Source organism: Pituophis catenifer, unplaced genomic scaffold (genome assembly GCF_029215685.1).
Source record: "Pituophis catenifer annectens isolate HBS135680 unplaced genomic scaffold, rPitCat1.0.hap2 SCAF_2, whole genome shotgun sequence".
In the NCBI taxonomy this organism is placed as follows: domain Eukaryota; kingdom Metazoa; phylum Chordata; class Lepidosauria; order Squamata; family Colubridae; genus Pituophis; species Pituophis catenifer.
This window is the reverse complement of record NW_027256882.1, coordinates 135269157-135297047: the sequence shown is the minus strand read 5'-3', so window position 1 is coordinate 135297047 and position 27891 is coordinate 135269157. Positions and strand designations below refer to the sequence as shown.

The 27891-nt window shown below is 39.6% G+C and overlaps 1 protein-coding gene across 1 annotated transcript in view; it reads right to left on the bottom strand.

The window, feature by feature from the left end:
* CACNA1G (calcium voltage-gated channel subunit alpha1 G) overlaps positions 1 to 27891 on the bottom strand; it is a 407319-nt gene that overhangs the window by 204132 nt on the left and 175296 nt on the right. The window contains exons 2-3 of the mRNA XM_070934658.1: positions 18959 to 19070; positions 17264 to 17397 (exon numbers count right to left, since the gene is read on the bottom strand). Coding sequence (XP_070790759.1) covers positions 17264 to 17397; positions 18959 to 19070 — 246 coding nt within the window. The remainder of the gene's footprint in view (positions 1 to 17263; positions 17398 to 18958; positions 19071 to 27891) is intronic.

Genomic DNA, 27891 nt, shown 5'->3' with positions numbered 1-27891 from the left:
TCATTCCCTTCTCCATCTGGTGTTCTGTCTTCTCTACAAAGTGATTCACAGTTTTCCAACTTTTAGCTTTTGTTTGTGCTTATTACTTCTTTCTTTGTGACTTCCTTTCTTTCCACAAAACAAAAATCTCTGCTCGACTCAACACTCCTTTCATTTAGTTTTCTGGTTCTAGAAAACACCCATCCTTGGATGTGTAGGAGATGCTCTTTCTCTCCCTTTCCTCAAACAGAATGGGGCAACTTGCCATGGCCAACTCCCCATAGCCAACTCCTCATAGCCAACTTGCTGCAGTCAACTCTCTACAGCCAACTCGCCACAACTTGTCACAGGACAAGTCCACAAATACAAAAGTTAAATTAATTTCAACAGAATAATGATAAAACAAATAAAGTCAATTCAGAAATACAAGGCTTACAATAATTTTGATGAAAACCTGGTCACCAATAATAAAAGTAGCTGAATGAAATTATTAATAGAGCTTTGAATTGTCCCATAGCAAGTTGGCAGTAGTGAGTTGTCCCATTGGGATTTGACTGTGGCAAGTTGGCTACAGCGAGTTGGCTGCAGTGAGTTGTCCTAAACCTTCCTCAAATCCATTCTCATAGTCCCTCAAAGAACGTATCTAATAGTTCACTTTACAGACCATACAGTCCTTCATTTGCCTCCATTCCTTCCTCCCACTCTCTAATTCCTGTGATAGGGCCCACTCTCTGTCTTAAAAGGCTGTACTAAAGCTATAAAGCTCCAAGTACACTGATAATACAGAATAAAATAGCAAGAACATCATTTATATTTTGCAATTGCTCTGAAAGTTCCAGGCATCCCACAGGGAGGTCTTTCCAAATTTTATTCAAAACGAAGTTACTAGTCCAAAGACATGAATTCCATGGCTGAGGGTAGACTTACACCTGTATCCTCACAGTACTAATCTAGCACTTCGATCATTTTCCAGGTTCCATTATTCTTTTTCAAGTCTCTTGGAAAGCTAAGAACCGAGAACCAAGAACTTCTGCATCACCATGAAGAGTGTCCGGATTCAAAGAAAGAAGATACTTAGGGAGACTATTCCTTCCTTTCTCCTTTTTGAATTCAGCAGCCACCCATCTGTCTGTCTACATTAGCAACAAGTATTCAAGGTTCTATAATAAGTAGGATAAGCTATGATCAGATTACATTTCATTGGAAAAGCTGTTCAGATGTAATTGCTAGTATTTTTTCCTGGTGCTCCAGTAAGGAAAATGGTTTCTGAAATAACTTACAAATCACATGCACACTTGTACCGTACTTTAGATATGATGGTGTATAATTTTTCTTACTGCTACGTAAGTGAAAAAATAATTTATGGTGCAGCCTTGAAGAACAGCTAAACACTTTCACGTCATGATTCTGGAAGATGCCACATGACATAATCTCTCTGTTACATCGTGAAATGTATTCAAAAACTCCATATAATTTACCATGTCTCCTTTGCTCAAGCACAGTTCCTGCTATTTGGGAAGCACATTTTAAAAGTTATTTAAAGATAGAGCTGCGCAATTAAATTTAATAGTAGTTCTGAATCATTGCAATGGAGAAATGGATCTCACCACTAGGGACTGCCCTGAGATGGTCTGATACTTCCAGCTAGCAGAGCCAGCTAACAGGTTGATGGAAACTGCAGCCTTCTAATATCTGAAATGCTGAAGCTGTATTTTTCTAATGCAGACAGTTCCCAAATCCTGCTTTAAATATTCAGCCAATAATGTATGCGCTATTAAAAAGTAAAGCTACAAATACAACTAGGACAGAGCCACTAGATTAAAGCTACCATAGCCTACTGCAAAAGCATCTGCAAAAGTTCCATGTTTAATCTCCAGTTCCTCCAAGTAGAGCTAAGCAGGGCTCCTGAAGAGCTGCTGCCTGTCTGTAGTGCTGAAATAGATAGGCAAATAGCATGACTTGAAATAATGCAGCTTCCTATATTTTTCTTTAACAGCCCAGTAAACCTCAGTCAAGCTCCAGGAAACTGAGAATCTTGCCATGACAAGGACTTTGCAGAAGTCCTAAAGGTGCTTTTTTCAAGAGGCAACTGGACTTTCTTTGAAAATGTTTCATTTCTCATCCAAGAAGCTTCTTCAGCTCTTGGATGAGAAGCAAAACATCTTAGAAGAAAAACCGGAAAGTCCAGTTGCCTCTTGAAAAAAAGCATCTTTGAGACAACCATGACTTAGATGACTGAGAATTTGCATATATGACTTTGCAGAAGGGAGGTTGAAAGGAGATCATCAGAAAGCCACAGGACAGTCACCACTCAGGGCTCATCAATGTCCCATTTCTATGTGTTATCTCACCAAGCACATACCAGTGCTTGATGAGGAACAGCAACATAATTTGGAAGGATAAAAAAAAATTCATAGCATGGCAAACATTATAGCATTATAGGATAAGAAACATGTTACTCTATGGCAGCCCCAAATCGCCAGGAGTTTAGTAACATCTTTTCTAAATAACGAATTTTATTACGAGGCATATGTTTTTGTGAGGACAGTTTATTTCATCAAGTGCAGTGGAGTGGCTAGATGGATTTAAATTGGGATATGATGTTGATGTGCCTTTGAGTTAGCCTTGACTCCTAGGGACTGTCTGGACTAATCCCTGCAGGTTCCCGCCACCTCTTGGCAAGATTTTGGAAGAGCCAGCTCAGTATAGTGATTAAGGCATCAAGCTTAATCAAAAAAGAGCCTTGGTGGCACAGCAGACTAAAGCACTGTTAAGTAACATCAGCTGCCTGCAATTACTGCAAGTTCAAATCTCACCAGGCTCAAGGTTGACTCAACCTTCCATCCTTTCGAGGTAGGTAAAATGAGGACCCGGTTTGCGAGGGCAATAAGCTGACTTTGTATAAAAAAAGAACACCGCTTGTGGGGGGGGCAAAGCCCTACTAAGCAGGTATATACAAAAGTATGAAGGCTATTGCTTAATGCATTGTAAGCCGCCCTGAGTCTCCAGAAAACGGCAGCATATAAATCGAACCAATAAATAAATAAATAAGCTAGAAACCCAGAAAGTGCTGAGTTCTATTCCCTGCTTAGGCACAAAGCCAACTGGGTGACATTGGGTCATTCTCTCTCTCTCAATCCCAGGAAGGAGGCAATGGCAACCACTTCCGAAATCTTGCCAAGAAAACTCTTAAAGCATCACTAAAAAGTTGCCCACAAACGCAAATTAGAACAGTTCACTTTGTGCTGACTGGAAGCTACTTAGGGCATGTGAATAAAAATTGCTGTAAAGAGAAGGAATCCAGAAGAGGGCTTGATGCCTACGCTGATGAAAAGGTTGCCATTATTCTGTAGTCCTGTAACCCCCAATTCTTCCTGCAGTTGCCTCTGGCAATGGGCAAAGATGTTCCCCCTGCCCAAAAAAGATCTCACATCCCTAAAAGGAGAGCAAAAAGATTTGAAATGACAGTGGCATTGGGGGACTTTTTAAAAACTCTACTTGCAATCCCCATTCTTGATTATTCCAATACTTATTTATAATGTTATATTTAACACAACAAAGCCTGTAGTACAGTGGACTAAAGCACACTGTTATTAACATCTGCTGCTTGCAATTACTGCAAGTTCAAATCTCACCAGGCTCAAGGTTGACTCAGCCTTCCATCCTTTCAAAGGTAGGTGAAATGAGGACCCAGATTGTGTGGGCAATAAACTGACTTTGTATAAATATATAAAAGTATGAAAGCTATTGCTTAACGCATTGTTAGCCTCCCTGAGTCTCCGGAGAAGGGCGACATATAAATTAAAGCAAAAAAAACAACAACATTGTTTTTCAATTATTAATAGTATATACATGCATTTTTCAGAATGAGAAGATGCATCAAGGTTACAAAGCCTAAAGGACTAAAGGCCCTTTGACAAATACTGAGCACCTCCACTAGCTGGAATTCCCGTGACCATGGTGTCGTGCACACACGCTGCCCAAGGCAGTGTAGTCACTCTACACTGATGAAAGTGGGAGAGGTTATTACTGAGTATACATGGACTTGTTTTGTGTGAATTAGCCACAAGATGGCTCCCTGAGCTGAAGTATCATGTATGCCCTGGTAGGGTGTAAGTGATCAAATGGGAAGAAATTGGATTGGAATCTAAGCCTAGCCCTGATTTATTCCTTCAAAGGGGTTTGGATGCAGGCCCACGGACCTCCTTTTCTATTGGGATGGCGGTGCGGGAGATGCTTGGAAAAGACCAGTTTAAACCATCATGAACATAAGGCTGGAGCTTTATGTATGGATTAGAAATTATATACTTTCCTTTGAGCAGCAGGCTCTCAGCAATCTATTTTCTAAGGATAGGAAGAAAAATATATATGTATATTTAATTTCTGGTGTATGTTTTGGCCACCCTATCTAGAAAAGTCTTTACTACAACCCAGTGTTTCTAGAGAGTACAATCAAATGCACTGAATTGTGAATAAGATTTACCAAACACAAGAGGTTAAGCTCTAAGTACAGGTAGCCTATCAGCATCTGTTTTATATCCCACCTGTCCAGCTCAATGGTTTCTATACTGACTGGCAGAGGCTGCTCAGAGGCTCAGACAAGACTGTTTTCCAGCTCAGTCCTGAATCCAGGAGAACATTGAGCTATGCTAGGCTGTGATGTGCCCTTCTAGAATTAATATGTGCTTCAGATTTTCCCTTCTATAAACAACCTTTATATATATTTGGAATCAATGTTACATTGAACAATCCTCTATACAACATAAAGTATCATATTAGAATATTTTGTTTTGGACACTGTATTTTAAAGCTAATTATATACATCTCCAAATACAAATGAAATTCCATAATCTCCTACTGCTTCACTCAATGTTCTAGTGAACAGCAGATATGAGATAAAATGAAACCGTGACTCTACTGTTATTCAGGCACACACCTTTAGACATTAGAAGCACAGGATGGGATTGAAAAGCAGAAAGCAAGGGACATCAATCTCTACACAATTGCTCCTTTTGCTGAAATATCCAGTATTAACCAGTCTTTTACTGAACCTTCTAATGTTAACTAGCACTAAGGTCTGGAGTCATGTGGACTGCTGAACTGATGATTCATAGCTAAATGAACAGACACCACAAAATCACTTGTCACAATTAATAGAGTCATATTAAGAATCAGAATGGATAACGTGAACAGATTAGTAATGGTTCAGTTACATTTGGGCCCATCGTCGTCTGAGAAACTGAGTTACAATTGTTACACATACAGGAAGTATATACAGCTTTCCAGTATGCTTGTTTGCTCACTTTTTCCTCTCATTTGTTGCACATCTCATCAAGCAGTGGGCTGGCTCAAACTCATTGGCTTGTACTGAAGAACAGAGTTCCATATCAGAAAAACGAATGCACTTATGCAATTTGCATGCAAAATTGATGCAACTCCCATTGTACTCTGGGTAACTGGTATGTACAAATATTTGTACGTACAATTAACCAGCCACAAGACACATGAAGCCTGATGCACCAAAAACTTTATTACCTGATTCCAGCATTCCATAATTCTTTATTTTCAATCGAGTCTCTTTTGGCTAATACGTTTAAAATACGTCCCCATTACTAGAACACCAATCACTGAAAAGAGTGAGTGATGAGCAAAGAGGGGAAAAGGAAGAGATGAAACAGATGACATGGACAAGGAGGTGCAGGGAGAAGGTCAGAAACATTGCTATTGCTTTTGGGGCATGGCAAATGAGATACTGATGGTTGCTTAACTTCAGATGTTCTTGGAGACTGTCATCATAGAATCATACAATTGAGGAGTTGGACTACAAAAATCATCTGATTAAATCTTCAATAATGTCCAGGAAAACCAATGTAACCATTCTCAAGAGGTGGTTGTCCAGTCCTTTCTTTAAAAAACTCCCAAGTTAGAGAACTTGCAGTGTCAAGAGAAAGACTTACAATTAGGTCCCAAAGGCACTTCTCTTCTTGGATGAGAAGTGAAACAACTTAGCAAAGAAAAGCCAGAAAGTCCAGTTGCCTCTTGAAAAAGCACCTTTGGGACAACCATGACCTGGATGACTGAGAATCTCCATAGACTCTTACAATTAGGATCTTTTTCTTTATTTTAAGAAAATAAAGAAAGTATGTAGCTGAAACCTATAGCCATTACTACTAAATATATTTAATCAATGTATTAGCCATCTCAATTAGCAAAGCAACAAAAATAAAATAGATTAAAAACAAACAAAAAAAACCCTGATCTAACAGTAAGAAAGAAATTAGCTAAATATCTCCTACGTACGTTCCAGTCTGGTTACTGGGTGAGCCTTGGTCACCATGATGGATTACCTTAATGAGGCCAGAAGGAATGCGAGTCTGGGACTCTTACTTGATCTCTCAGCGACTTTTAATATTGTTGATTGTGGCTTCCTTTGAACTGAATTTGGTATTGGAGGCCCTATTATGTGATTCCACCATTTTCAGTAAGGTAGAGTCTAAAGAATAGCATTAGGTTAGTTCCCTGACAATCTTGCACAACTCTTTTAACAGTAACCGAGTTGGAAGGGACCTTGGAGGTCATCTAGTCCAACCCCCTGCTCACGCAGGAGACCTGTACTAGAGATTTGAACTACCCGAACTGCCGACCTTTCTCATCGACAAGCTCAGTGTCTTAGCCACTGAGCCGCCCAGTCAATGCACCATCTTGTCTACAATGCTGTTTAAAATCTGTATTCAGCTGTTGGGTCTGTTTATTATGGAATTTAGAAAGAACTTTCATCAGTATAAAAAATACTCAGGTTATGACAGCAATTAGATTATGACCACTAAGCAATGTGGTCTTAAAGCATGACATCAAGTAACTGCATAACTTAGTGATGGCCATCTCAACGGTGCCTGCTGCCAACATTAAGTGAGGATCACAGGTCATTAAACAAGGACCTCATGTGATCAGAACTGCAAGCATCTTGCAGGCATCCAACAAGCAAAGTCAATGAACACAGATCATGAATGTGTTTTATGAAAATCACTCAGACAGATTATCCTCCCACTTCCAATTCACATGGCAATAAAAAAGGGAGAAGGGGAAGAACATCGATACTTGCAAGACTTTATTACCATATCTATTCTAAGAAAAGTAGCTTTAGATCTACATAATGTCTGCTCTTAGTATGGTCTGCTTTATAGTGCTGACACAATTATCAGCTTTGACTGATATGTTAATTGCATTCATTCCTGAGCAGGAATACCTCCGCCATAATGATTCATTTAAATATTGTTCTACAAAGCCCTAAACAAATTAAGATTATTTCAATTATATTATATGTATTTCCCAAGCACCAATGTTCTTTGAGAAATGTCCTGCTCCATCTTTTAGTCTCAAAGAGGTCATATCTGTCCTGCCCATCTCATTTCCTCTCCAAGGTCCAAAGGCTCTCCAAAGTCTTCTGTTTAGACTGGACTCTCCTGGGCATTAACTCCCTTTAATATCCACCTTTTTAAAGGGCTGTTTTTAATTGTTTTTCATTGGACTTGCAAACCACTATGAGATTCTTTCCAATGAGAAATTGTATAAAAAGAGTTCAAACGTAATTTGTCACAAAAATGGAAAAAGTTCAAAGCTCATGGAAAGTGCAACATTTGTACCATATCGTTCTTATTTTGAAAGGCTACACCTGATTAATAAGTTTAGGTCATTATTGGGACTCAGCGTGTATCTTCATCAAAACAAAGGAAAGAATTTGGCCCTTTTTAGGATGCTTTGACTGCAGATTTTCAGCTATCATCATGCTAACAAAATGTAACAAAACTGAATAAAATTTAATTACCCAATTGGGGGAGGTTCTAGAGCTACAGATCACCCGTGTTTACTTTAAAAATTTTGCTTTACTTTTTTTTTTAAAGAGTAAATTGGTACAGGACTAGAAATTGCAACTAATTTTATGAATGGCCTGATGAAGAACCATTTTTATCCTGGGTTCAGAGAGGTTTGAAATGGTTATAGCAATCACAACATGACTGACACTTTTACGTATACTACCATTGGATTTCTTTTTGATGCAACAGAACTTTGTACCAGCTGTTTTTCAGATCTATTTCTTTTGGACAAACTTTCTTCATTAATATGTCTGCTAAATAACTCCTCTGCATATTCTGTAATTTGTGTGCTAGCGTGTCCATGTGTAACAAGGTATAACAGAAACACTCAGATTACTGGGCGATAATTACCTCATAGAACTCCTCTAGGATATACTGAAGATTGCTCTACACAGCTAATAGTGGGCAAATTGTTGTTAAAGTATCTTGTCCAATTTGTATGATTTTAAATCTGATCTCCAGTAAGAAATACTTAGCTACTACCCAGAATGTAGTTGGAAAGGAACTACTGCTTTGTGCCTTCATTCAATCACTTACCCAGAACATATTCTTTCTTCTATGACTATGTGTATCTATGAGTGGGTCTTTTTTCATGAGAAGGCATAAAATCAGTATTGCTTGCAGAAGCAATGTTTAACACTGCAGACAGGCATTTCATCAGAATGTATCATAACTGTACCAAAATTTAGATGAACCTTTCTTTCCTTAATTCTTGTATCCTGTGACAAGCATATTTGTCCTATATATCTCAGCTTCTTACGTTTTGAAATGCTTCATTCTTTGGGTGACAAAGTATGCCGCCAAATCCCTGGTTAACCTTCAATGACCCTTTCAATATTAATTTTCAAGAATGACCATTGAAATAATGACCAATAATTACATGAGTCATTAAAACAACTCATTTCTATGTCCAGCCCTGTTCTAGGGAGAGCTGCAGTTTTAGAAAGATGTGATAACAGGCTGATGTTCCTTTTCGACTCCAATAAGCTCAACCGTTAAGCGGGAGGACAAACATAAAAAAGTACTTTGGGGCAGAGTGTTAAGACGTGCGTCATATAATCACAGTGAATCCTTGAAATTTAGCAGGGCAAAATGTAAAGGTAAGGCCTTGTCCAGGAGATTTGTGTAGAAGGAACCAGATATCCTTTATAAGGATGAACAGAACATCATACTAGTCGAAAAGGACTGCCCTAACCCTAAGCCAGACCTACCAGAGGCCATTGTTGAAGCAATTTACTACCCCATTAAAAATGAGATAGATACAGGAGTGGGCTGCTGGGGGTTCGCAGGGGTTTGGGAGAACTCTAGCTAAGATTCTGTGCAGTTTAGAGAACCCCCAAATCCCACTCCTAGCTGGCCCCACCCACCCCTCCCCTCCCCTCCCCAGAGTCCCCACGTGGCCCGTTTTGGATGCATGTAAGTGCAGGGTGCGTGCAGAGGCTCAGGGAGGGTGAAAAACGGGCCTACCGGAAGTTCAGCCTCCGGAGCCTGGGGAGGGCTGATTTTCCCCTCCTGGAGACTCGAGTAAAGCCTCCGGAGCCCGGGGAGGGCAAAAACATTGCCTATGCTGTGGTGCAGGAGGCTGACTAGGTCACGCCCACCATGGCCACAGCCACCCAGCAACTGGGCAGAGAACCCGTTGCTAAAATTTTTGAAGTCCACTCCTGAATAGATAGATAGATAGATAGATAGACAGATAGACCGACAGACAGACAGACAGGCAGACAGACAGACAGACAGATAGATATAAAGACAGACAAAAGTTAATTTTTCCCCAATAACTGCAGAAAGGAAAGCTATATAAAGTCATGAAGGAAAAAAGGGACATATATTCCTCAGCAACGAAACTTCAATGAAAGTCTATGAGCTTGGGGAGCAGGAGAGAAAAAGGATATTTAATTTCATATTGAAAATGTTAATCTTTGCAAGCTGGATTGCTTTGAATTGGGTCCCAAAGAGAATAGGGCAGACCTTCAGTGAGAGAGAAATGGTTCATAACAAATGCTGACGTGGCTTTTTATCCTGAATTTCTGGTTAAATTCCAAAGTAGTGGGACTTTTAAAAGAGAAAGACTACCCATGTGCTCAAAGGCATGAAGAATCATTACTTATTGTTATGTAACTAGCATAACATTGCTTAGGGCAATATTATACTGTTCCATCAAGATAATTCGCATTAAATTTTTTCCAACAATCTAAAGAGGCTCTGCTTCTCCCAGCAGAAGTGTGGAAGTAGCCCTGTCTCTCAAAGATTCAGCATGGCTCTTTCAAAGCATCATCAAAGCAGGAGTCTCCAACCATGGCAACTTTAAGCCTGGTGGACTTCAACTCCCAGAATTCCACAGCCAGCTTTGTTGTCTGGGGAATTCTGGGAGTTTGAAGTCTGCCAAGGCTTAAAGTTGCCAAGGTTGGAGATCCCTGATCTAAAGCACATCAAGATAGTAGTAATGTCTTCTCTGCAGGCACACATATGCTTCAAAAGACATGCCCATTAAGAGCCACCACACAGCAAGTTCTGAGAGCAAATCTGTTAAATAGTCCATCAATATTTCATCATATATGTTATTTCAAACCAGCCTACCCTTCCATAATATCTGCCTGAAGCAAGCAACCGTTTTAGAATTTCAGCCAGCAGGGTGGTTAAAATGCTGGATTAGCAGCAGGGAAAACCAAGTTCAGTCTACTTTCAGTCATGGAAGCTTACAGATTGACTTTGGGCCACTCACATTCTCTTAGGCCAATTTACCTCATGTAGGGAAAATACTGAAAGGGGTAGTGGTATTCACATTGTTTTGAGTTCCTAGAGGAAAATGGGGATAAATCTAATGAATGAATAAATATTTGGAACGTTAGGGATGTCTACTGAGTCCTAAAATGACTGCCACAGTGAGGCCTTACCCCATCACAAAAATCACACGGACCACCCTGAAAAAGCCTCCATTTGTCCCTCTGGCATTATAGGATCTTCTCTACCACCTCCAAGCTCACATTCCTAAGAGTTTCTTTTTCTTTTCTTTTAAATTAAAGTTAGATAGGGGAAGGAGCTAAATGGCACTAAGGGAAATGTCTGCATTTTATTTTTGCAGTATTATATTTGTTGTTTTAATTGGTTCTGCAGAATGCTTTAATTGCTGGTTTTATTGTACGCCACCCAGAATGGCTTTGTGTGAGATGGGTGGCCATAGAAATTGAACAAATAAAAATAAATAAATAAACATGTCTAAATCTGCCAGTATATTGAAAAATACATTGCCTATCTATGATACAACTCTTCTTATATATATATAAGTATATATATATATTTGCACAAAACAAAGGTAGAATGAATGACGGTGAACTCCAGACTAATTATTCTTACGTGTCTTTGCTTTAATAATGGAGCAGGGAGAATGGCTTCTAGTCCTTCAAACATATATATGAAGAAAATAGAAATAGTTCCAAAAATATGAAGCAGAAGAAAGCAAAAAAAAAAAAAAAGAGGAAAAAGTCTCTAAATTCTGGAGAAAGCCACTTAAACCATATGGTATAATGACTACTTTGAAAGCTTCAGTACTTTTTTCCTTGCTCCGAATTCCCTCCTGACTTCGTTTTCCAATATTGCGTGTGTATCTAGACCACACCATACTCTCTATCCTAACCAACTGGTTGCTCATTGAAATTTTCAACTATGGCTAGCAAGTGGCATATGCTTTCCTACTGCAAGTTAAACTCCCTCTGCAGTGTAAACCAAGGATCAGCTCATGGAAGATCTTGTCCAGACTGGCCTCTGAAAGGCATGTTCGGAAGGGAGTTTCAACACATCTGAATAGGCCCCCAAAGCCTGGCATGAACAAAGCGCTGCAGATGTTATTAGACTGTGCTAAATTGGCCAAGCAAAAGCCTAGGAGGGAAGCCTCGGCTAGGTTTCAATTCAGCAAGCTTCACACATGTTCAGAATTACATGCTGTCTTCTTTGCACGCGACTCTCAGAATGTGCTGGTGAGAAAAGGGGCAATGCAGCCTAGATAGCAGAGAGGAATCTGGATGCACAAAATAATGCTCTACATTCCCCAGAGTCCCCCCATGGGTAAGGCAAGATTGTTAAATGGGATTCTCATAGTTACCATGATGTAATAACCGAGCCCTTGGGGTGGGTAATGTGAGACTGAATTGTTAGTCCTGTTGCACATATTTGATTTATGTCCAATAGTTGAAATACAAAATCATCTCTGAATGACTACCATTTAATTGAGTTTGGGCTCAGCAGAAGTAGATTCTTTCCCAAATTCTGATCAATGTTTGCTGTGCTAAACAAACAATTTAAAAGGGATGTTAAAATGCACTTTCATTTGTTGGTGGATATTCCGACCATCTGTTAGCCAACTGTAATGGTATGTGAGAATGACCTTGGAAGACAGGAGGAAGAGATACAGGGTAGACAATCATGTCAAAGGTAACTGAGCTTACAGAAGGTAAGGGGATGTGGGAAGTGTTTCAGAATGATTCTTCCCAAGTTTTCTGGAGAATAACAAGAGAAATATTTGCAGTGTTGCAAGGTTCTGTTAATCTAACCATATAATACAGAGTTAGTACTAATAGTTGTGCTTCTGGACTGACTACCTCAAAGAGCTAATACCAACAGATGAAGATGTGATTTTTGAGAGAGAGAGGGGAGGGAGGAAGGGAGGAAGGGAGAGAAAAATCATTATCCTATGCTAGTGTTTCTCAACCTAGGAGACTTTAAGATGTGTGGACTTCAACTCTCAGAATTCCTCAGCCAGCCGGCTGGGGATTCTAGGGTTTTTAAATCCACACATCTTAAAGTTAGCAACTTTGAAAAACTTTACTCTAGAATGGGCCAGATGGAGTTAGTCGGGGGGGGGGATGTAGACCTCCCTCTCTTGAAAAACAGGGAGGAGACAAGAATATGGCTGCCCTTGATCTGGTGTCCACCTGAAGACTTGAATTTCACTTTGCAGAACAGTCAGCTCTGTAATTTGGGAATGACAAGTCATCACATTAGGATCATCTTTTTCAAAAGTACTAAGAATAAATTCCCTCTTCACAAACTCATAAACAAATGTAAGATGTATTTAGGGACTTGGGTTTATTCTTATACTTCCACTTTGACAATCAGCTGTATAGGACTTCAGTTATTTACACAGGTGTCAAATTCACATTTTGTACCTGTAAGGATTTAACTAAATTTGAATTACACTCTAATGCAAGAAGAATCACAGGTCTTAAACTTGGACTTGACCATACTGTGATTTATGGTAATATCCAGAGTCCTTAGGAAGAGTAGGGAAATAGGGAAAGTAATACCAGATTATCTGCTGTCACTGACAGTCCTTGGGCAGCTAAGAAGACTGTCCTGGGTTCAAAATCCACATTTACCTAACAGGAAATCTGAAACCTTCTTTGTTTAACTGAGTCCTATAACGAAACTCTGAGAAGCATGCTTGAGATCCCAAAGAAGCATCCTCAAGCAGTCTCAGAGTTCACCACTGCTACCAACATCACTGCTGGATCACCTTCTCTGATACTCCACTGATGAAATCTGCATGACTATAATTATCTATATAACCGCAAAGTTAAATTATGATTATTCCTTGACCTTGATGTAGTCCCCTTCTTAGCAAATCCTGTCCAAAGTTCATTGTAACTAGTAAAAATAATAGAGATTGAATTGCCTGCCAAGGGCTTCCTCAAATCAGCAGCCAACGTAGATTTTTATATCATACACCAGTCTTCTCCAACCTGGTAGCCTCCAGGTTGTGGAGACAGCAAGTCCCAGAATCCCAGCTGTATTTCTGCCAGGCTGGCTATAGCTTCAATACTTCTGGATAGCATCAAGTTAGAGAAAGCTTCCAGATGTTGGAGAGCTGGAATAATGGAGCTGGCTAAGCTACTACTAGACCTTATATACTACAATGGATTATAAATTTGAACAGAGATTTCTTCACACCCAGACCCACATATGAGTCCATGTGGCTGTAAACAAGTCTCATTTGACTTAATCTTCCTCTCTAAAGGAAAGATACACAACTCTGTGGGTAGCTATGGGTCACAATAATCCATTTGAAGACAAGCTGGGTATTTTAAAAAGTTACAAAACATTTAATTTATACGAAACCAACATTTTGTTTCAATTAAAACAATTTACAGCTAATATGATTACTGCATCCCCATATATTTTATAGTTCTTTTTTTCTGCCACATGAAACACAACTGGGGTTGAGGGGATTGGGAACACCATCTCAGGAATCCTTGCAACCATGATTTAGTGCCTCATACATGTGTTTGCACTGCTTTGAACTCTATAGCTTAAATTAAAGAAAGGTTAATAGAAGAAGAAGAAGAAGAAGAAGAAGAAGAAGAAGAAGAAGAAGAAGAGGAAGAGGAAGAGGAAGAGGAAGAGGAAGAGGAAGAGGAAGAGGAAGAGGAAGAAGAAGAAGAAGAAGAAGAAGAAGAAGAAGAAGAACAGCAACAGCAACAGCAGCAACAACAACAGCAACAGCAACAGCAACAGCAACAGCAACAACAACAGGAGGATCTTACAAGAACCCATCGTCCCTCTAAAAAAATTGCTTCTACCAGTATGATGAGCTTTTGCTGCTGACTTTCTAACCCGAAAAATGTGGCCATTGCGGTTTATTTCTCAAACCCTTTAGTCCATTTCAGGAAATTCCAGTTAATTATACACAAAAGGGTGTGTGTGGGAGTAGGGGCAGAAGTCTAAGAGACTCGAGGCATTCTTCGTCAATAGGAAGGTGAAGAGAGAGAGAGAGCCTCCAAGCCCTTTATGTGTCAAGGAAATTTAACCCTCTTTGGCTGAAGGCCAGGAACGTTTCATGTGGATTGGAAACCTCAGCCAGGAGATTCTCGGGTGCTAGAAAGAACCATTAATTTAAACCAGGTGCCTCTGGAAGAAAAAAAAAACACTTCATGAAAGGCAAAAACTTGGTCGCGTTCCCTCAAAACAAAAGGGCAATCACGCACATTTTGACTGAAATATCCCCTTTTTGGAATGCAGCCTTCATGCTTTAAACAAACTCGCTGAAACCTCATCCATTTGGACAATCGGCATGAAACTGAGACTACCCATATTTCTGGAGCTGGAGCAAATGCTTGAGGAGGATGCCAGCTATGTCCGCCCAAAGTTGCAGAGGCCTTACAGTATGGAAAGCAGCACACAGGCTGGCAGGGAACAAAGGAAAGTGGGGTTTGTGGCTGTCAGCCTTCACAGTGGCCTTCCTTGGTTGCTGCTGTCTGCAAAAGTTAACCCTGTGAGTGCCATGGGAAGCAAGGAGGCCCACGGAAGATGGCAAGGAACGTTCTTCATACTGTCCATTTGCTGGCTGCAAGGGGCACAATGGGGACAAAGAGGTTTTGGGGACACCTGTTGCTACTGTCACACCTTTGCCTACAATCCTTATTCACTTCCTCTTTTAGACTGGGATAATAGAGAATGGCTGCCCAGGGATGATGCTCCCTACATACAAAGTCCTGGAGATTTAAGAATACACAAGATAGTCTCTGAATAGCAAAAAGGATTACTCTGTGAGGGGTCCTTGGTGTTCTCTGAGTTTGGTTATTTTCTTGCAGACATTTCATTCCCTAAACTAAGTAACATCACCAGTACTATACAGTACAGTAATGAAATGTCTACAAGAAAACAACCAAGCTTAGAGAGCACCAAGGACCCCCGCCCCATTTCAACCCTGAGCTACAAATATTCTCTTTCACTGGCATCGTTCTGTATTTTAATGAGGTTGGCCCCATGTGCTTTCCTGCAGAAAATTCAAGATTAACTCTAGGTCATTAGAAACACTGCACAGATCTCTGGCCTGTCCTTTACAGCATAACTGTATGCTGTAACATACAGCATCCTCTGACCGGCAGCAAGTTTGGGGGAATCTCCCTTCCATTGCTACTTGGAATCACATCTGGAGCTTTATGTTGGTAAATCAAGTCCTTAGTCACCAAATAATGTCCTTTCCCAAGTAAACATCATGGAGCACAAATCATTGGAAAATCCTCTACCGTAACCCAAAGGAACAGTAATGATGAATTGCAACTGATTAGTTTAATGGCCCTCAACCTTTTGGGCTCCAGGGACTGATTCCGTGGATAGAGGTTTTTCCGCGGACCGGAGGGTGCATGGTTTCACGTGCTGCCTGAATCCCGCGGTTGGGGCAGTGCTTGTTTACGCGGCCTGGTTGCTGGCATGCTGTGGACCAGTGCTGGTCCATGGACTGGGGGTTGGGGACCCTTGGATTAGATGAATGAGACCTCCCCATTTGGAGGGCTTTGACATTTTAAGGGGTGCTTAAAAAGTACTTAAATGCTTAAAGCATTCCCTTCATTCCTTGTCAGAATGGGTCTGGTCCATCCACTTTTGGAAGGCAGCTCCAAACATGGCACACAAAATCTGCCCCTGAGCTAACAAACATGGGCTCCTGCCTGATCCTTTTGGTCTTAAACAAGTAGGGCTAAACTGGACATCCAGACCTTCTGACTCTCTCTGTCTCCTAATACATCTGCCTCTGCAGTTTGCCAAGGTTATTTTTTTTAAATGTTTCCATAGATATGTGGATCATTACAGGAGGAACAGAACATGTGCCATACATTAAAAACAACATCTTTTCATTTATATTCTCTGCAGGTTAAAAAAATACTTCTGGAGAAAGATATGAGTATAGCATAGAAGGAAACTGATCTGGTGCAAAGTTAGAGCTCTCCTGGTTTCCCTAACAATGTCCTCATCTTCCATCTTCCACCTCCCCATGTCCATATCTGCATCTCCTGAGTCTTTTGCATCAAAAGGAGAGGAGAACGACTCCGAGGCCACTTGTGCAGGAGCCCCTGAAAATTCCAACTTTGCACACCAGAAATAACAGAACACAGCAACTCTTGGCTGGGATTTATAAAACACTCCATAAATCTCCAATGAGATTATTTATAGTGCCTTTAATGTCTTTCAGTAGCTGAAAGAAAGTACTCCAAATGCCGGGGAAATGTTCGCTGACATCTATCATGTAATTCTGAATGGGGCAAAATAAATAATAGGCCTCTGTCGCATTTTTGCTCTTTGTATGTATGGCATAATTGGCGTGTATGAGGATTGCAGTGCTGAGAATTTTCAGCCGAGGCTGCCATTGGTTGCACTCTGGGAATTGCAGTTCCCAACACATCTGGAGGGGCCCTGGGAGAGAAAGGTTGCCAGAATAAAGCTAGAAACATTAAAAAGTAGAACTAAGCAACTGAAACTCTATACAATTTGCGCTAGGAACAATATTATGCTAAAACTTTCTACATTTGTTCTGTTTAGCTACATGTAATAACTAAGAAATATGAACACGATAATCTATTTCTCAGCTGTTTTCAGCAGAAAATTGCTTTTTGTTTGAGAATTAATTTCTGACTTACCCAGCTAAAACTATAAAAAAATCCAGGCGATTCCACGTGTCTCCCAGGTAGCACTTCTTCCCAAAAATCCCCAAGGCAATCATCTTGATTATCATTTCCACCGCAAAGAAGGCAAAGATAAAATCATCAAAACTCTGGAAGATAAAGAAGCAGAATCTGTGACAAAAATCTGAGCTGGTGGCAGTTCATTTTTCAAGAAATCTGATCCAATCTGTTCTAAGGCCATCCTCCATCACAATCTTATAATGCTTCTGAAGGCAACTCTTCCCACATTTCTAAATGCAAAAGAATGATGGGCAAGGAAATTATTTTATCCCCAGAAGTGGGATGAAAGTGCACAGCTATATGAACTGGATGTTTCCTCACCTCCAGTGCCAAAGTGAGTGAAGAAAGCCTACTCAAGTTGGCTATGAGTCTCCAACCACAACCAGATTTATTTAGGTAAGAAGCCAAAATCTGAACAAACTAGACTATGAATTACCCTCATATGACAGATTGTTTGTCCCACTTTGTGTCAAAAACAACTCCCCTATATTTTAACAGTGGGAATCGGTGGTTTTGCTTCCTCTTTAGATCCAAATTTCAGTTCTCAGTGGATCTCCCACACTGAGTAATGTTTGGATTTGAGGAGAATTCTCCATCCCAAATAAATGTTTGGCTCCGAGTATTCAAATTCCTGCTAGTTTCTGCCGTAAATTTAGCATTTACTGCTTTCCTTGGATATATGTCATGAAAACTATGCATATGGATCAAAAATGATAGGTAAGAAATCCATCTTGATTCTTTACCCATATGGCAAACAGACCAGAGAAAGAATTGCATCTAACAGAACTTCCTTACATCCATGGAATGTAAGATACAGGATACAAGGTCTTAAATCAGGTGAAAACATTTGCCATGAGAGCTATTCTCACTCAGACTTGTATATCATGTTCCTTATTTCTTTATTTGTGAACACTTATAGGACCTACCAACTCACTTTCAGTGACTCCGGATAGCTTACAAACATAAAACCCAATATATAAAACAATAAAAAGCAATAACCCCCACCCCCACCCCTGATGACAACAAACAATCAAATAAGTCATTTGATGGGCTCCATCCAACTCTGGGTCCTCTGAGGCAAACCCATAGGGACTTGCAAAAGAGTGTCAAAGCGTGGGCCAATTTTGTCTCCTCAGGGATGATGTTCCATAGGGAGGGAGCCATCATGGAGAAGGCCTTAGTTCTTCATCCTGCTAGGCCATTAGGAGAGGGAACTTGTAGCATTTCCTGCCTCCCTGCTCTGTGGGTCAGGTAGGTGTGGACCAGGAAAGATAGTCCTTCAAATAACCTGGTCCCAAGCCATGTAGGACTTTGAAGGTGACAAACAGCACCTTGAATTGGACCCAGAAACAAATTGGCAGCCAAAGCAGCTCCAGGAGGAGAGATGACACATATGCACATTTAGGCCTGCACAAAACCATGCAGGCCACTGCATTTTGGACCAATTGAAGCTTCCAGATACTTTTCAAGGGGAGCCCCATATAGAGTCCTAGTTGGTCCTTTAAACAAAATAAAAAAAAAGCTTGAGATGTTAGAGATTGAACCTGAAGCTTGATGCAGTCAAAACATGAGCTTCTTTTTCCACTAAGCTAAGGCCTCTCTCTTGTATTACATTTTGACAAACTGGCATAAAGATAAAACAAATTTTACCTGGAGGATCTTGCAGCGTGGAGAGTCACAGCCCATGTCTTCACAAGGGTGGAACATGCCCAAAGTGACACAGTTCAGGAGAATTACCAGCATACTCATTCTTTCAAACCAGGTGCAAAAGGGTTCAGTCAAGGAAAAGACCAAGTTTAGAAAATGACTTTAAAATGAAACACATATTCTAAGGGAAAGAAATGGAGGCATTTGTATGCATATTTTAGTTAAGGCACTCTAGAAAAGAGTAGTGAAAACATGTTCTGTGTGAATTTGAGTGCCAGTATCTTCCTGTAACAGTAACAATCCTACTTCTTTGTAATTTACCTTCTCCAAAAAAGAAAATAATATATCTTGCTCCTACCAACCAGTCACATCCATATGCACCCCAGTTCATATTGCAGTTTTGTAAAACACAGATTTTACCTGCTTCCTATCTTTGGCCAGCAAATTCTGGAGAAGATACGAGGGTTAAATGAAAAATAATGCCTCCACCTCTATAACTTCACATTTGGAATATTTTAATACATGAATTAGGAAAATAATCTTTGAAATGAGCTCCTTTGTTACTTGTATTTATTTCTCCCTATATTTCTACCATTTACTGTACTTCGGCAGTAAATTGACAATTGGCAGGCTAAATAATGCAATCATAAAAGAACCCTATGCTTTGTCTCTTCAACTATGTCAAGACAATCCTTTCTACCTTTTTCTGAATCAAACAAAAATGTATTTCTTCAATTTTGGGAAAAGTTGGAAGCACCAAGTTGGGACTACATGGTAGATGAAGTTAAAAGGTGACAATCAACTTAGGTTAGTTTCTTGGGTAGCTCATGACATATGAGGCCAAGCAATGTGATGTTGTATCAAAATTTCCTTCTTGTGCTTCCAAACTCTGCTTAAATATTGTTTAAAACTTCTGGATGTTGCATTGTAGTGCTCTGAGTTGCTAGTAATGCCAGTTCAAGAAAATCCATTTTTGCAATTGCCAAACCAAGAGTTTTCCTGCAGAGGTCTAAATTTTAATTCCACCCACCCCCCAAAGGTTTCAAGATGATATTCATGGACTGACACTTCATTTATAGTTACTAATGATGAGCCTGTTTCACTGCCTATTGTGATCTGTGGAAGAAATTTCTCACCTTCATTTCTGTATTGTGACAACCATTACTGCAAAATGTCAACTCTTAAAAGTTTTATTTGAAATATATAACTTTTCTATTTCTTTCTACCCTCTGCATTCAAAGAACTCTTCTTGCACAGACCTTCTGATATTGAACAATAATAATGAAGATCATTAATGTGATCAATAAAGTAACCCCACACATTCTTGTGAAAAGCAAAGCTTGACAGCAATTTCACTTTGAGCGATCAGCTGATTGTCTTCAATTAGTTCACCAACCTATCTCATATGAAACTCATTAGTTGCTGTCATAGGTCACCTATTTTGTCCTTAATCATAAAAAATCTTCCTGGTTTACCATCTTGACATTTTTCGGCCCAGTGATGCACAATATTCATATCAACATAGTCACCAACATAAACATCGTGCATTGAGTGGTACTTTTCAATTGGAAGCAGACTTTCAATAGTCAAAAACTGAATCATGGCACACCACACTGATTAGTATTCACCGAGTGCTTTGATTTCATGAACAGTAACATGAATGTGTTCTCACACCAACATGCTGAAGTGAAATAACATGTGGTAAAGGACATGTCAAGAACCAGTTTTGTGCAGAGGTTAAGTCATTAGGCAAGCCCATAACCAAAGCATTGCACACATGTCATTGTGATGGACTGCTGGGACGACTTCTGCTTTTCTCTTTTGCAATATGGATAATAATGGCTTCAACATACCTAAGGTCTAGTATAATTTTTGATAGTTTTCTGTACTTCATAACACTTTGTAAGTTTATTTATGAAAGAAGTTATATGATCAAGTTTATACCAAGGGCTATTATATTTCTACTGGTTTTCATATAAAAAACTATGTTCTGTGATTTGGAAATTTGGAAACTAGCCTGTTAGTACAAATCTCTATCACTGTTACAACAGATGGAATTTTACAATCCATCCTGCCTCTCTTGTTTTGAACAATTCCACCAGAAGTGGTTGAATGGAATTCTGAAATTATTTAAAGGCTTGAGGTAATGAGGAGTCAGTGAGAGGCCAGTGCTGTAACTTTTGATGTGTTATGAGGCCCTCCACTAAGGAACATGGAGGAAGAAGCACTCCATAATGAAAGAGGAGTAAAGCATGCTACTCTTTACATAGGCAAGTTCAGCCACAGAAATTGCCAAAATTCAAAGAACCTTGAGCTAAAAGGGCCGATTAGCAACTAGAACTTCAAACTTCAAATTCTGAGCTAAATATTATGTCGTCTCTTAAGCTTGTAAAATCACATGCTCCCAGAGATACTGATCAGATGGAACACAGACTGATGCATTAAGCAACATCTGTGTTTGTTGATATTTTTCCCTCTCATATATTTTTTCCAAGTGTACATAGCACTTTCATTTGATTCCCACTGTTTCTTTTCTCTACCTACAGCTATCCAGTTCCCATGGTTTGAACCAGAAACAGTGCCACAAGAATATAATTCAGGACATAAGACTCAGGACAACCTTGGATGATGGTAAAGAAATGGCAATTAACTGTCTTGCAACATGGATTAGTTTGGGACTACATTTGGAAGTAACCTAGTTGTAACTACCTCTGACAATTTTATGAGCAATCCAATCAGAGGAAAATACTTACGTCTCTTCTATCTTTCCAACTATGGACTATTGCTGCGCATAAACACCGTTATGTAGGGATACCTAATATTAATGGACTAAAAAAAATAGTTGCACATATACTTGCCAAGGAAGTTTTGGGTGGCCTTCAGCAAGATGCTACAAAGGGTAAGCTAGACAGTGCAGTTTCTGGATTGGGGGAGATTACTTTGGGCGAAACATTAATTTCCAAACATTTCTTCTTCTCAGAGTGGAAACTATGGTTGTCAACAACTAAGTATTGCCTAGCTCCAAGGCTGACCATGTTGGGCCAAATAACAATTCAACGATGGGAAAGGCAGGAGAAAGAAAGAGTGTTTGCTCCATTTTGACAAAGTACCAGCTGCTTCAAATAGCTTCATTCTAGTCTGTAAGAAAGATCCTGATCTAGCTATGCCATGTTGGCTGCCTGGGCAGTTTCTGCTAAGTTTGAGCCTTGGGAGTTCTCATACTGGAAGTCTTACACCAACCATGCTGAGAACTCCTCTTTGCAGGTCGCTCCTTTCTTCCAGGCATCTCCGAATCAGTTGAAATCTGGACATTGTCAAAAACAAACTTGGTGAGTAGGTCTTGACAGTTGTCGAAGGTTGCCATGTGATGTTATCAGGCTTGATGCCAATCATGCATACAGCAAGGCTGAAAGGCTGGGGATGAGGAGACTAGGCCAAGGCTCTGTCACACTGTACCACAAAAGTCTCCCTGAAGACACCTGAGGCATTAGGCCTGTCACTTCTGTTGGCTACACTGAAAGCAAACAACTCTCAAAACTGAAGGCTTTTTCATGTTAGACTTTGGAACCCAAGAGATATAGCTCTCAGGCTATAAAATGTCCCTGTTCTTGGTTTGTAGAATTATTTCTTCCTGTTTTCCTCCTGTTAAAAAGACCATCATCAAACAGGAATAAACATTGATTTATATTTTGTAGCAAGACACAGTAAAGTTTGTACAGAGTCTTGATCAGGTTGATTCCATCCTTTTCAATGTGTGCTATGCATTTAACATGTTCCCTCGCTTTTTTGATATATTCCTTCTGTCACCAATCTGGATTGCCCAACTGGTTACGTTATGAGCCTTTATTTTATTAAAGTCTTTGCATCTCATTGATGGCAAAGGTGTGAACGCCAATGACTCCAATGATGGAGATCACCCAAACTACACAAAATGAAAGGAACTTTACTTTTCAAGGCAATTATACCACTTTCTCTCTGTTGCTCATTCTGTCTGCCCCCCATATTGCTTTATATGAGATGAATTTCCAGGAAAGCTGTAATCTAAGCTAGGAGCCAGAATTCTTGTTCTCAAAATGTGTAAATATCTCTTTGAAATAAAACGAAAGCATTAAATATCGGCATCAGCACAGAATTTAACAGCAGTCTCTATATAAAAACTAACCAATTCTTTAGGCACCAACCTTCAAAACCTATCACAGCTTCCAGTTCTAAGCACTTATAAACATGCAAAGAATGTTGCAAGGAGAGATGTCTATGAATCCCCAATTTCTTAGAGCAGAACTCTGCATTTCAGGAAGTAACTGGAAGCTGAGCAAGAGTTTCTTTGTAAAACTTTGATGAGATCTGTTGGTCCATGTATAGATAAACACTTTCACAAACTTAGTTTTTTTGGCTTAGCATTTAACTTGTGTTTGGGCTACAGCATAAGCAGCAATAATAATTTTCATTGGGGATTTGCTGTTTAGTGGCTACCATATCATTTTTCTCTTGGTAAACTTGTTAAATTTTCAGGGGTTGTATGCCATCACACAACTATATACATACATACATACATACATACATACATACATACATACATACATACATATGGGTGAGGTCCAAACAGGACATTACATCAACTACCCAGCCCATTACCCAGGTTGTTAAAACACAAAAGACTAATGGGCACATATCAAGGACCTCACCCACACAGGATGTTACGAAACAGCCGACTAAACTGCAAACATCAACTCCATCAACTAATCAAGATGTAACAACACAGGCAACCAACCTGCTCACAGCAACAAAGCCAGCACCCCACACCTCCCCACCAGTATTTATAGAGAGACGGCAGCTCCGATCACACTTTGCTTGCACAGGCACGAAGCCGAAGGCACCAGCCTGAAGATGACGAATGGGACCTCGTCGAAACGTCGCCAAGATACTCTCAATCTTACATGGGAAAAGACCCGAATACGCCAAGACTTGCATACCTCTACCCGTGAAAATCTACGAAAACATATATGTCTCTGTGTGTGTCTCTGTGTGTGTGTGTATGTAACTATATGCGGATACGACCTTGTAGATGACCCTCACTCTGTCAAGGACTAGGAGTACTCATCTCAAACAATCTAAGCCCCAGAGCTCACTGTAACAGCATTGCCAAAAAGGCATTAAGAGTTGTTAACCTAATTTTGTGAAGCTTCTTCTCCAGTAACATTGTACTGCTAACTAGGGCATGCAAAACCTTTGCCAGACCAGTTCTTGAATACAGCTCATCTGCCTCGAATCCACACTGTATATCGGACATTAATACAATTGAGAGGGTCCAGAGGTATTTCATGAGAAGAGTACTCCACTCCTGTGTTCACAATAGAATATCTTATGCCACCAGGCCTGAAATTTTGGGCTTGGACAACCTGGAACTATGCCGCCTACGGTCTGACCTAAGCATAGTACACAAAAGTGTCTGCTACAATGTCCTACCTGTCAATGACTACTTCAGCTTCAACCTCAACAATACACAGGCAAACAATAGATAGAAACTCAAGGTAAACCGCTCCAAACTCGATTGCAGAAAATATGACTTCAGCAACAGAGTAGTCAACACCTGGAATGCTTTACCTGACTCTGTTGTTACATCTTCAAACCCCCAAACTTTAACCTTGAACTGTCTACTGTGGACCTTACCCCATTCCTAAGAGGTCTGTAAAGGGGGCGTACATAAGCGCACCAGCATGCCTACCGTCCCTGTCCTACTGTCCCCATTTATTTGTACACATTTCCTGTGTTCATGTCCATGTTTATGCTTATACCTGTTATCTTGTACATGTTTGAATAATTAATTAATTAATTATTAAATTAATTAATTAATTAATTAATTAATTAATTTTTAAAAAAACAATGACCCAGGGGCTGCCCATTTTTAAAAAAATCATCCCAAATCTTCCAAGATTATCAGAAAACCAAACTAAATATATTTACTGTGGATTATTATTCGGATGCAAGCATTTGAAGAACAGTCTGTTGCTACAACTAAAGAAACCTGGGATAGCATTGTGCAATACAACTGCTTTCAGCTTGAATTTCTAGAGATGAATAAAAGAAGATCATTTCCCCTTATGATGATCAGCAACGAACCTATATGAGCTACTGCTAATAGGAATCTCAGCTGTCAGCCTAAGGATCACAAAAAGGGACCCTTCCATGAAGGACAATAATTGTGTTGAGCCTCCATGATCATGACTGCACTTTTCCCTCTAGGGCCTTAGCCCGTATCCTAAAATCTCTTATTCTCTCTGTTCTTTTTTTTTAAAAAAAATTGTAATTTTATTATAACACATATACTACATTCACATCACATACAACATATAGATACAGTATATTATCATTTTAAAGCATTGTTTCAACATGGTCTTCCTTCTATTACTTTATCTTTTTCCCCTATGTCCCCTTCTTCTTTTTTTACCATTATCCTTCTTCTTTTTTTTCTCTCCTCCCCATTATAAAAATCTATATATTTTAATTATATCCTTTTTTTTAATTGAAAAGTTTTACAAAAAAAAAGATTTTCCCCCAATATACCCCCACCCTTTTCCCTCCCCCCCACACCCCCACACCCCTTCCCCGCATCCCACCCTCCCCCCCAGACTTCCCAGAGCAAAATACAGGGTATTTCAGTTAACAATCATAAGCTAAATTAACCTATCTATCCTTAGACTACAAAATCCTCCCCGAAACCTTAACTCCACTATAAGTTCTTTACTTTCAGTGTCCACTCTTCAATAGTAGGCAAAAAATCCTTCTTCCAATATTGCGCTACCAACAGCCTAGCTGCTGATATTAAGTTCAAAATCAGTTTAATCTCTAATGCTGTACAATCTCTCGTTATGCCCAATAAAAACAATTGAGGAGTAAATTTCAACCTTTTTTTCAAAATGTTCTGCATCACCCACCAAATTTTTATCCAAAATGCCTTAATTTTCTTACAAGTCCACCATATATGATAATAAGTTGCATCATCACATTCACATCTCCAACATTTAGCTTGCAAATTTGGATACATACATGATAATTTTTTAGGATCTAAATGCCATCTATAAAACATTTTATAAAAATTTTCTCTTAAGTTTTGTGCTTGCGTAAATTTAACATTTCTAACCCAAATCTTTTCCCATGTTTCTATCATCACTGGTTCCTGAAAGTTTTGTGTCCATTTTATCATACAGTCCTTAACCAATTCCGTTTCTGAATCTATTTCCAATAATGCATTATACAACCTTTTGATATGCATTTGACTTTGATCTCTAATCTGTTTTTCCTCATTTTGCATAACACCAATTTTTTGGTCTTCCCTCCATCTAGCTTGAAGCTGACCATACTGAAACCAAGTGAAAATTATCCCTTCTTCTTTTAATACATTTAAGGATTTAAATTGCAGTTTACCCCCTTTCCATAAAAAGAAGCTCTTTATAAGTAATCACTTCCTGTTTTTGTTCTATACTTATGTTTTCTATTGCATGTCTAGGATTTGCCCATATAGGTATCCTTTAAATTTTCCCGATTATTTTCTTTTAGCCCTCTCAGTCTCAGGGCAAATTCCATAGATCTGTATTGTAACATTACCAATTCATCATCCACCTTCTCTGTTTTAGTCATAATATCTCCTACTTTGTTTTCCAAGTTCAGATTGGCTTCATTGATTTCTTCCACTCTCCCATCCACCTGAATAATAAGTTTTGCCAATCCTGAAACTGCTAAAACAATATCATCTCTTATTTCATCATGCTTTTCTTCAACAACTTCTTTAATTGACTTTATATCCTCCTCAAATTTCTTTAATTTCCCTTCCACAATTACTGTTAGGTTATTCATAGCTGCAGCTTGATTATTCATGGCTTCTTTTATAAATTCTTTGAGTTCATTAAAAGAAGCCTCCTGACTCTGTGAATCAGCCGGAAGTTGTGCTTTCTGTGTCACTACTGACACTACTGGAGAACCTCCTCCACTTCTAGAAGCTCCTGGCTTAACTTTAGAAGCCATCTTTTTTTAAAAAAAAGTCTTTTTTCTTTTCACAGCTACAAAGTCCCTTGAACAATTTTCAAAAGCTTGTAATTTATAGTCTATAATTTATCAAGCAAAATAGTCTTTTCTCCACAAGCTCTCAATTCCCAGCAGCTCCACTCTCAAAGTGCAAAGTTCTCAATAAACACTTTCGTTTCTAACTTTCACTTTCACACCCATAACAAAGGCGCCATCTTCAGCCTCCAACTCAAAGAGATTCAATTAGAAACAATGTAAATCTGGAGTTAAGCACTGTTATTTCTAAAGCTTGTTCTCCTGTTTCGGCTCTGCCTGCGCTTGTATTCAATCAAACTCACTTTTGCCTGCAGGATTGGTCGCGGCGTCTGGCTCTGTTTAAACAGAGTTGTCCCGGATCCGGAGCATTTTAGTGGGCTGACCGGGGAGCTCTCACCCTCCAAGCCTCTGGAATTATTCCAGAGAGCTTTCGGGGAGCTCTACTCGCACCCACCGGCTCTCCTCTCCTTCTTCTCCTGATGGAGAGGTTTTCAAGCCACTAGACAGCTGCTTGACGCTGTCAAAGCGGCTTTTACGAAATTGCAGGGCTGGCCGTCCGGAGAGACTGTCCACGACGCCTGCGGTGCCAACCGGAAGTCCAATTATATCTTTAACATTATACATTTCTACATTCTTGTTATATACATTTTTATTCCACTCCATACAATTGTATTCTCTTGTTCTTTAGAGGCAAACTACATGGCTCAGTTGACCTTTGACTTCAGCTGTCATGTACCAAGACCTTAATTCGCTTTCTCCATCAGTCAATTAAGGAGCATGGGGAGAAATCAGGAGCAGTCCCTGATGTTTTTAATAACAAATGAGTGATGTGCAGAGGAATTACGGGAAGGAGAGAAGTCAACCTCCTATCAACTCCT